This window comes from Labeo rohita, chromosome 12 (genome assembly GCF_022985175.1).
Source record: "Labeo rohita strain BAU-BD-2019 chromosome 12, IGBB_LRoh.1.0, whole genome shotgun sequence".
NCBI classification, from domain to species: Eukaryota; Metazoa; Chordata; class Actinopteri; order Cypriniformes; family Cyprinidae; genus Labeo; species Labeo rohita.
The window spans coordinates 27,298,718-27,310,290 of record NC_066880.1 but is presented as its reverse complement, the minus strand read 5'-3'; the positions used below and the strand labels follow the sequence as shown (position 1 = coordinate 27,310,290).

Below are 11,573 nucleotides of genomic sequence, written 5' to 3'. Positions count from 1 at the left end.
GAAAGACCGGGGCTTTTATAGCGCCGCTGATTGGTCGCGGGTGAAGTACAATGGCTGATGGGGAATGTAGTCCGGGGTGTAGTGCAACAGTCCGTGTGAGATAGGGTGAGAGTGACATCTGGTGGTGAGCGGACCGTGGGACACCGACCAGATTCGTGACACAAATTAACAGCTAATCCTAGAGATTCACATATTTTTGCAATGCACAAATATATAACATTCAATAAATAAGTGACAAATAAAATATTTAAATATATTCCTCTCTACTTTCAGGACTTGTGTGAAAATCTGATGATGTTTTAGGTCATGTTTATGCAGAAATATAGAAAATTATAAAGGGTTCACAAACTTTCAAGCAGCACTGTATGTCTAAACTAGTGGTCTCAAACTCAGTTCCTGGAGGGCCGCAGCTCTGCAGAGTTTAGCTCCAACCAGCTCCAACTCACATCTGCTTAATAGTTTCTAGTAATCCTGAAGACCTTGATTAGTTGGATCAGGTGTGTTTCATTAGGATTGGAGTAAAACTGTGCTGTGGCCCTCCAGGAATTGAGTTTGAGACCAATGGTCTAAACACATTAACTACTATATACCCAGTGTAATTTGAGATTTTTTTTATGATTTTATTTATTTATTTATTATTATCTTTTTTTTCCCCCCATAATGTATATCTAAATATCTTAATATCTTCATTCCACAGCTGGACTTTGAGATAAATTGTGGACGTGATGACATTTGCATTGATGATCTCAGGATGGATTTCAATTTCTCTGGGTGAGCAAATATTTACATTTAGTTATTTTGTATTATACACTGACCAAAATTATAAATGCAACGCTTTTGTTTTTGCCCCCATTTTTCATATGCTGAACTCAAAGACTTTTTCTATGTGCACAAAAGGCCTATTTCTCTCAAATATTGTTCACAAATCTGTCTAAATCTGTATTAATGAGCACTTCTCCTTTGCCGAGATAATCCATCCACCTCACAGGTGTGACATATCAAGATGCTGATTAGACAGCATGATTATTTCACAGGTGTGCCTTAGGCTGGCCACAATAAAAGGCCACTCTAAAATGTGCAGTTTTACTGTATTGGGCGGGGGGGAGTCCAAAAACCAGTCAGTATCGGGTGTGACCACCATTTGCCTCACGTAGTGCAACACATCTCCTTCGCATAAAGTTGATCAGGTTTTTATTGTGGCCTGTGGAATGTTGGTCCACTCCTCTTCAATGGCTGTGCGAAGTTGCTGGATATTGGCAGGAACTGGAACACGCTGTTGTATATGCCGATCCAGAGCATCCCAAACATGCTCAATGGGTGACATGTCCGGTGAGTATGCTGGCTATGCAAGAACTGGGAGGTTTTCAGCTTCCAGGAATTGTGTACAGATCCTTGCAACATGGGGCTGTGCATTATCATGCTACAACATGAGGTGAATGGCACAACAATGGGCCTCAGGATCTCATCACGATTGTTGCAGCAGCTGTCCGGGTGGCTGGTCTCAGACGATCTTGGAGGTGAAGATGCTGGATGTGGAGGTCCTGGGCTGGTGTGGTTACACGTGGTCTGCGGTTGTGAGGCCGGTTGGATGTACTGCCAAATTCTCTGAAACGCCTTTGGAGACGACTTATGGTAGAGAAATTAACATTCAATTCACGGGCAACAGCTCTGGTGGTAATTTTAGAGTGGCCTGTTATTTTGGCCAGCCTAAGGCACACCTGTGTAATAATCATGCCATCTAAATCAGCATCTTGATATGCCACACCTGTTAGGTGGATGGATTATGCCGAGTGAACAATATTTGAGAAAATATTTGTGTACATAGAAAAAGTCTTAGATCTTTGAGTTCAGCTCATGAAAAATGGGGGCAAAAACAAAAGTGTTGCATTTATAATTTTGGTCAGTGTATTAAAGAACAACACAAATAAATCTGCAAATAATAACATTACTTGTACAAAACCAAAGGCAACATTCCAGGGTAAGAAGCAACATAACAGTGTGCTCTATACACCAGACTATGAACAGAGAGAACTGAAGGTCTTAAATACACAGTGAAACAAACACAGTATAAAACAGGTGTGCTCTAATAGAGGGTTTGCACTTGCGTCACGGTTTGGTCAGTTACCCAGATACGTGACCATATTGGAAATACTCAAATGTAAACAACAGCCTTGATTGCACAGTTAATGTACTGCTAAATATGTTGTTCTGCTAATTTATGGTGCCTATACCATGGGAAAAAAATGCGTGGAAGTTGCTAAATCATATAGAGAAAGGCTTATTACCTAAAGTTAATAGGTGGTAAAGATATGTACAAGCAGTATTAATTAAGATATTAGCCTAATACTTCACCTACCTGACCAGAAATGATAAGAACAGACACTAATGTTGTCAAGATTCTTGCCTTGGAAATCTTGGTTCATGTGGGCCAACCACAAAACCTTTTGTACCTCAGACAGTTTTTTGCACTCTTCTTATTGTTTAGCTATAACTTTTGGCAGTCTATAGTTCTCCAAACGTTTTCCCAGGTCCAACCGATAAGTGCAGCCCAAATTTTCATCAGCAATAATCAGCAAAATTTGTTCTTTTTGAGTTCTTTTTGGTTCAGTGGCATTGTTTATGTTCAGTGCTGCCAATATGCCGTGAATCAACCTTGTGAAAGCTTTCAAGTGAATTTTTTTTTCTCTTTTGTTTCTGTGATCCAGATCTACAAATATAGAGGTTGGCATCATGCAGGAAATCAACATGACAGTGTTTGTAGAGAACAGGGGAGAAAACTCATACAACACATTCTTCACCCTCAGCTACCCCTTTGGACTTTCCTACAGGAGAATCATATCTAAACAGGTAAAACTTATATGATTTTAACAAAGAAAATAACGTCCCAGGTTACGTATGTAATCCTGGTTCCCCGAGGGAACGAGACGCTGCGTCCGAAAACGCTAGGGGGAACGCCTTTGGCGGAACCACGCTCTGAACACATGTGTAATCTGGCCAATCGAAAGGCAGAACGTCACGGGCAGGTGACGTCATCGACCAGGAAGCATAAAAGCACGTGCGACGGAGCCGGCGTCAGCTTCGGAGAATGAAGCGAGCGCTCGGTAGGGATGCCGGAAGGATGGATCGAGACGCTGCCTCTCATTCCCTCGGGGAACCAGAGTTACATACGTAACCTGGGACGTTCCCCTTCAGGAACTCAAGCTGCGTCCGAAAACGCTAGGGGAACGAGATGCCCACACCACCAGATTTCCAAGTCCCTGCCTAGTGAAGAGGCTAGGGCAAAAAGACAGAAGAGCCAGGAGTGGCTCGGACATCTAGGTTGTAAAACCTAACAAAGGTGAGGGGCGTGGACCATCCCGCAGCATTACAGATGTCCTGAATTGGAACACCTAACATAAGGGCTTTGGAGGCAGCCATAGCACGGGTAGAGTGGGCCTTGACCCCCAGCGGCGAGGGGAGGTCAGAGGACTCATAAGCTGTAGAAATGGCATCCACAATCCATCTGCTTAGGGTCTGCTTCGTAGCAGGATGACCCTTCTTAGGGGGACCATAACACACAAACAGCTGGTCTGACTTACGCCACAGGGCAGCTCTGTGGACATAGGCATCTAATGCACATACTGGACACATACAATTATGCTTCTGCTGGTCAGGCTCCCGAAAGGGAGGAGGACAGAAAGCCTGGAGCACAACCGGCTGTAGTGGTAGGGACCTTAGGGACATACCCTGCTCTGGAGTAAAGAAAGGCTTTGGACATGCCAGGAGCAAACTCTAAATGAAAAGGGGCTACCGAAAGGGCCTGCAGGTCCCCAACCCGCTTGAGGGAGGTTAAGGCTAGCAACAGCGCAGTTTTAATGGTGAGAAACTGAACCGAAATCTCCTACAGAGGGCCTCAAGCACCACAGCCAGGTCCCACGTAGGGACATGAGGTCGTACCGGAGGCCTCAGCCTCAGCAAACCGCGGAGGAAACGTACCACCAAAGGGGTCTTTACCCACTGACATACCACCAAGAGGGGCGTGGTAGGCCGAGATCGCCGCCACGTAGACCTTCAGGGTGGAGTGGGATAACCCTGTGGAGAAGCGGGCCTGCAAGAACTCCAGTACTGTACCAACTGGGCAGTTAACTGGGTCTTGCAGGCGTTCTCCACACCATGAAGTGAAAAGCTTCCACTTCAGGGCATACAGTTCCCTCGTAGAGGGAGCTCTGGACTGGAGGATGGTCTCAACAACCTCGGTTGAGAGACCAGAAGCTATGAGCTGTGCCCCCTCAGGGGCCACACCCACAGCTTCCACAGCTCCGGGCGGGGGTGCAGGATGGTACCCCCCGCCTGTGAGAGGAGATCCCTCCTGATGGGAATCTCCCATGGAGAGCCGTCGAGGAGAGAAATCAGGTCCGAGAACCATACTCGGCCCGGCCAGTACGGGGCTACTAACAGTAAACTGACCCCTGGGAGAAAGTACTTCAGAGCTCGAAATACAGCCAGCATCTTGAGGCAGTTGATGTGCCAGCTGAGATGGCGACCACTCCACAGACCTTGGGCGGGACGACCACTCATGACCACCCCCTAGCCGGTGAGGGATGCATCTGTCGCTAGCGTGACGCGGCGACAAGGAGCTCCCAGCACCGGGCCCTGATTTAGGAACCAAGGTTTCCTCCACATGTCTAAGGCACGTAGGCACCTCCGCGTGACCATGATCATGCGAAGCGGGTTTCCCCTCGGGGAGAACCCCTTGGTTTTGAGCCACCACTGTAGGGGTCTCATGTACAGCAGGCCAAAAGGTATCACGTTGGACACAGCTGCCATCAGACCCAGCAGTTGTTGAAACTGTTTCACAGTGAGTGACCGGCCTTCTTTGACTTTCGTGACTGCAGTGAGGATCGACTCGATCCGAGCAGGGGACAAACATGCCTGCATCGTGGTCGAATCCCACGCCACGCCTAGATAAGTGGTTCTCTGAAGTGGAGAAAGGACACTCTTCTTGGCGTTTAGTCTTAACCCCAATGTTTTCATGTGCGTGAGAACGACATCTCGATGTCGAGCCGCTAAACTCTCTGACTCTGCTAGGATCAGCCAGTCGTCGATGTAGTTTAGTATGCGAATGCCCTGGAGACAAAGAGGGACCAGGGCAGCATCCACACACTTCGTAAACGTACGGGGTGAGAGTGCTAGGCCGAAGGGAAGAACCCGATACTGGTAAGCTTCGCCCCTGAAAGCGAACCTCAGGAACTTCCGGTGCTGAGGAAGGATGGAGACATGGAAGTAAGCGTCTTTCAGATCTATCGTCACAAACCAGTCCTCGGACCTGATTTGTGACACTGCTTGCTTGACAGTAAGCATCTTGAACTTCAACCTCATTACTGAGCGATTGAGACGACGAAGATCTATAATGGGACGCAGCCCTCCATCCTTTTTTGGAACTATGAAGTAGCGGCTGTAGAACCCGGACTCCCTGTCGTGTGGAGGGACCACCTCGATGGCCTCCTTCCTCAGAAGGGTCTCTACTTCTTGTTCCATGACCAGAGCCTGCTCGGGGCCCACCAGAGTGGGAAAGACCCCGTCGAAGGGCGGCGGCGGGGCGCCAAACTGAATGGAGTAACCTTTTTCTACAGTGCGCAGGACCCATGCAGACACATTTGGCAGTAGCTTCCACGCTGCTAAATAGTCAACTAAGGGGACCAGCCGCTCGAGGCTGGCCTCTGGTGTTGACTGAACTGCTAGCTCGGAGACCTGTAATGGCGAACCGGCAGGAGACTGCCGAACTAACTGTTTTAGAGACCCCTGAGGGGGTGACGAGTGCCCCGGTTCCGCTACGTCCTCGGGCGGAGAGATCCGGGACAAGCGCTCGCCGGAGGCTGCTGCGCCCTGTAACTCTGGCAGGGGTGGCAGACTGACCTCCCGAGGGCACCGAGTAGCGACACTCAATTTTTGTACCTCACGGTACGAGGAGCTGATACACGGTTGTTGCTGGGCGTGAGCAGCCGCAGAAGCTAGAGAGTGGCGAGGCAGGAACCGCTGGAACGCTGCCACCTGCTTGCGAGCCTCTTGGTACCTGCTGACGACAGAGTCTACTGCGTCGCCAAACAGGCCAGAAGGCTCAAGCGGGGCGTCCAGAAGGAAGACCCTGTCCTTTTCTTTCATATCAGACAGGGTCAACCACAAGTGTCTCTCCGCCGCCACCATGGCTGCCATAGACCGCCCTACTGCCCGGGCGGTCTCTTTGGTGGCGCGGAAAGCTAAATCAGCGGTCCTGCGGAGTTCTTCCAGATCTACTTTCTCGCCCTCTGCTAGCCCTTTCAGCAGGTTGGCTTGATATGCCTGGAGCACAGACATGGTGTGAAGACATGCTCCAGCCTGACCTGCTGCCGTGTACCTCTTACCCACCAGCGCTGATGTAGTGCGAAGCGGCTTGGAGGGTAAGGTAGGAGCCTTCAAGGACGATGCCGCGCCAGGGGACAGATAGCTGGCCAACGTCTGTTCCACCCGGGGCATCGCCTTGTAGGCTCGCTCATCGAGCCCCGCCACGTTCCCATGCCCGTCCCTTGGGAGGAAGCAGCCGCAGTGCGGGCTTCCGAACCCTTGGAACGGGCAACGGATCTGCCGAGTAAGGAAGGAGATAGGGGGTCACCCGTCTCCATTCCCTCCAACAGATCCATTTGCGAACCCCAAGAGTGTAGCACCCGCTCCGCCTCGGCGGAAGTGGGAGCAGCACCCTGGGGAACGCTGGTTAAGGCTCCCTCCTCAGAGAGAGCCTTCCGGGAGCGGAGCGTGCGCAAAGGAAGGAGCTCACAATGCGGGCAGTCAGCCCCATCGAGGGCTGACGCAGCGTGCTCCGCTCCCAAGCAGACCACGCATATGCTGTGTGTATCCCCGCTAGTAATGTAGCGTTTGCAGGGAGGAACACACAGCTTGTAACGTGATCCGCTTTGACCACTCTTTTTTTGCTACTTCTTTACCAGACATCACCCTCAAAAAAAAGTTGTGCTAACTTGCACTAAAAAGCAGGTTGAACAGACAAATATAGAGCGCTCCGCTGAAAGACAGAAGCTGACGCCGGCTCCGTCGCACGTGCTTTTATGCTTCCTGGTCGATGACGTCACCCACCCGTGATGTTCCGCCTTTCGATTGGCCAGATTACACATGTGTTCAGAGCGTGGTTCCGCCAAAGGCGTTCCCCTAGCGTTTTCGGATGCAGCTCGAGTTCCTGAAGGGGAACTATTTTTATGTCCACATCATTTTACAACGATGTTCTATTTATTATACTGTAAGTGTGCACTGTAGTTTTGTTGTCTGCTGATCTTTAAAATCGAGTGGATTTAGCAGCTGGAGAAAAAAAATCATTCTGACACTGATTCCAAAGATATTGTTCTTTTGTGTCATTATAGTTTTGATGTGGAGTTATTCTCTCAGTTGTCATTATATTATATAGTATAGTATATTATTATAATTAATTAATTGACAATAGCAAAATGACAATTATTGTTACTGAATGAATGTTTATGCATAATTTTCTGTTCGAGCAGGGTAGAGTGGAGTGTGTGTCTCTTGACAGTGAGCAAAAAGGTTTATTTGGAGAGACCACCTGCCACATCAGCAAACCCATCCTCAAGGGAAACTCTAAGGTGAGGTCACTTTTAAAACTGCCCTGTGCCTTTTCTTCTTTTTTAAGACTCCTCATTTTCTCTGCATCCACTTCTAGGCTGTGTTTCATATTACATACAGCATTAACAAAGAAAGCACCTTTGATCAAAAAGTCACATTTACTGCTAGAATCAACAGGTATGACCTATCTACATCGTTCAACCATGAGCTGTTGAGTAGCTGTTTACATATGAGAAACTGATCAGTGGAAATACTACTACTAAACAAAACCCTCCATTACTTACAGTGGGAATGATCAACACTCTCATACCAGTGAATTTTTCAGAGAGAAAAGCATTGGTGTAAAATATGCCATCTATATTGCCTTAATAAGGTTAGTGCTCTGGTCTTTTCTCAGCTAAATTTGTTTCAGTGCCCAGATTTTGCAAAGGATGTTACGTTTCCACTTGATGTTGAAAGTTAAATCTGTGATTCTAAAGCAAAACCAATTGAAATTTAATGTTTAATTTAGATGGTTATATTTTGTTTGACATGAAACTTAAAAATAAATATTATGTTATACAGTAGTTAATAAGATAATTGGCCAAGCTAAATATTCTTTAAACTAATAAATCTCATTGGACAACTTGTGAATTAATGTAAATAAATCCAAAATTTATTTTTGCATTTTTGAACAATTATTTTAAAGATGCATTTACAGAAATAACTTGCAGTTCTGTGATCTTCATAATATGTTTCATACTATTTCTATTTTATTGCATGGTTTACCAAATAAATGCAGCCTTAAGAAAGGTGTTTTCAAAAAAAAGAGAGAGAAAAAGAGAAACTTAAGGATTCCAAACTTTTGACCAGTACACACAAAATGTTAAATAACTGTCTGACACATTTTCCCTTTTATTTTAAATAAGACATGAAGATTCAACCCTCCACATTAATTTTACTGCACAGAAAAATGAAACTGATAAACCAGTCAAACAGATACTAAAGGTACTGAAATTAAATTCACACACTTTCATGAACACAAAATTTAATTGATTAAACATTATCTCATCCAAAATTAGAGTTCAATGTCTCTTCATGGCAATATGGTCTCTTTCAGGTTGAAAATGACTTTAGAGAGCTAAGTTTCAAAGTTTTCATCAGAGTACCAGTGGTGTTGGGAGATAAATCAATCTGGACTAATAAAAACATACAGGTAAGCATTATTGTGTTAAAAAAAAAGCCCATATTGATTTACAGTCATCAAAATAAAAACAACCACACACTAGTATATGTGTTCTTAGATTCCAGGCTGTGTGAAACAGAGGGATTTGCGGCCTGCCATAACTAATTTTGTCGAAGTAATTAAAAGGGATCGTATGGTGGTGAGTGATTTTTATTTTCATTCCCTGATTTAACATTAACAATATAAATAAAATATAATGTTTTATCTTCTATGCACATTGAACCTATTGCTCCGTCTCTCTGGATGTGTATGTGTGTCAGAACTGCTCTGTGGCGGCGTGTGCCGAATTCAGCTGTGACGACACTCTCACAAAGAATGAAAGGAAATTTTATAATATAACTGGCAATGTGAGCTCTGGATGGATTGAGCAGGTTTGTGACTTTTAAAGCAAATTCATTTCACAAAACAGACCATATATTCATATTTTTTGGCCTCATTTCTTGATCTGTCTCTCTTAGACTGGACTCAGAGCTGCTGTTTTTCAGCTGGTCAGTTCAGCATCTCTGGATTATGACAAGAGCAAATATGTTTTCTTTTCTTCTGACTCTCAACAAACTGCACCGTCTGTTCAGGTACTGCATTTTCTTTACAAATTAGCCAGAAATGTTATAACATCTAAATAAAATTCCATGTATACATGTAATTCATGTATACCTATACAACCACAATGTAACCCATATTGATATTATATTTATATGGGAAGGTGGATTGTCAGAGGTAATGTATTAATGTACAGTATGTGTGTAAGTAGATTAATACTCAAGTGGAGGTGTATGAGGAGGTGAATCTGACTAAAGAGATCGCTGGAGGTGTAATAGGAGGACTGCTGCTACTGGCTCTCATCACAGCAGCCCTATATAAGGTGTGTATACTGGATGTTCAGTTTCAAACCTTTAATTTAAAGCGGTCTACATATCTTGAGTTTCTTTTTTCAGTATTGTAATGCATATGCTTTGTTTTCTTTCAGGCTGGTTTCTTCAAAAGCCAGTACAAGCAGCTGCTAGAGAATGCAGAACAAAGCCCTGAAGAGGGGCCAATCACACAACAGACAAATAAAGAAAAATAACCAACCCCTTTAGATTAGCCACAATAGTGGTGTTTTAAAGATTCAATTGTGGCTTTACATGCAAGTGAAACTGCCTTCCAGAACCAACTTTATCAATAAGTTATACTGCTTGTATATTAATCATAAGCTTTCCATTAACAAACTCTGTAATGCCATAATTAAATAAAAGGACCTGCTGCATAGTTAAAAGTACTGATGATTTAAATGGAGGAGAAACAACTACAACCACTGGCACTTCAAGTTCTGTTATGACTAAAACAGGGAAGTTTGCATTGTGTAATTTCAGTGCACTTAGCAAACAAAACAGCAAAAATAAAGAGTAGTTTATGACCAATGAAAACTTTATAATCATCTGCAGGTTAAGTTTGTGCTTGACTGGTTTGAGTGTAAAAAAAAAAACATATATTAAGGGTGCACTTTTCATACTTTTAACGACTATTAGAACATCTAATTCTGATAACACCAGGAAATGTGAGTAGAACTATTTGATATGAGAAGTGAAAGCAGTGCATGTCAGCGAATTCACTCAAAACACAGACAACATGCATTGGACTAATGAGGAAATCATGTTCTAATCATGTTCTAACAGATAAATGTAATTAGACTTGTGGAACTTATGCCAACTTGTGGAATTAATGTTTTTTTTGCCACAGAATTTAAAATAATGTATTGTCTATAAACCTATTATAAGTAGGGATGTGACGAGATCTCGTGGCCCAGATCTCGCGAGATCTCGTGACATCCTCGCAAAACATTGAGCAGTGATTACATTAGAGCTGCAGGATTAAAATACGAAAGTATCTTAACACTTGTATGTATTGTAACGCTTATCCTCTTCCGCCAGGAGGTGGCATAAACTGCCTGTTTAAAAAAAGTATGTCATTGAATCATTCATTCAGGAGATTTCAATAGTCAAGTCTTAATGATGTGAGACACTGACTCCTTCATTGAATGTTTTTTTTTTGTTTGTTTGTTTGTTGTTTTAAAAGACTTAAGCAATGAACAGTTTGTCAGAACCACTAGTAAATTATGTTATTTTGTTTAGTTTTCTCATCTTTTTTCTCCAGAATCGTGAGAGAATCATGGTCTCCAATTTATTAAAAACAACTGGGATTCTCAATTTATCCAGAATCGTGAAGCTCTTGTTTAAATGTTGTTTTTACTGCATATAATTCATTAAAATGGAATTTTAATTTCATGAAGTTCAAAATGCACCTACATTTTTTTGCATTTTGTCTTTTTCAGTTGAATAAAAGACTATTATACCTATATATTTCATCAGTGAGGATTTCTTAAGAAAAGTTTAAAAATCTCGTCTCGTGTCGTTCTAGTGAACCCAGTCTCGTATCTCGTCTTGTGGGATAAGTGTCTCGTCACACCCCTAATTATAGGCATTACATCACCACAACAATGCATTTATGATGTAATGATATTTTTAGTGTATTACATATCCTTTATACATATAAGTTAATATGTTTGTACATATCATTTAAAAAGTGTATTACAAAAGTATTTATTATTTATTCCTTTTATTTATTATTAAACTGAATTAAACGGTATAAAGATATACAAAACAAAAACAGAGGAAATAAAAGTGTTGCTATATGAATAGTGAGTAAAATGATTCGTAAAACAAAATGCAACTGTTTCTTCACAAATGATTTAACAAACAATTTATCT

The 11,573-nt window shown here is 43.4% G+C and overlaps 1 protein-coding gene across 1 annotated transcript; it reads left to right on the top strand.

Annotated features, from left to right (window-relative positions):
* Positions 1-703: 703 nt before the first annotated feature.
* LOC127173648 (integrin alpha-X) lies at positions 704-10,457 on the top strand. The gene is made up of 12 exons (XM_051123556.1): positions 704-771; positions 2,706-2,847; positions 7,524-7,622; positions 7,700-7,779; positions 7,889-7,975; positions 8,511-8,589; positions 8,702-8,797; positions 8,886-8,966; positions 9,088-9,198; positions 9,286-9,399; positions 9,579-9,689; positions 9,795-10,457. The coding sequence occupies exons 1-12, from the start codon at positions 752-754 to the stop codon at positions 9,891-9,893; spliced, it is 1,119 nt and encodes a 372-aa protein (XP_050979513.1). The 5' UTR covers positions 704-751; the 3' UTR covers positions 9,894-10,457.
* Positions 10,458-11,573: the final 1,116 nt, after the last annotated feature.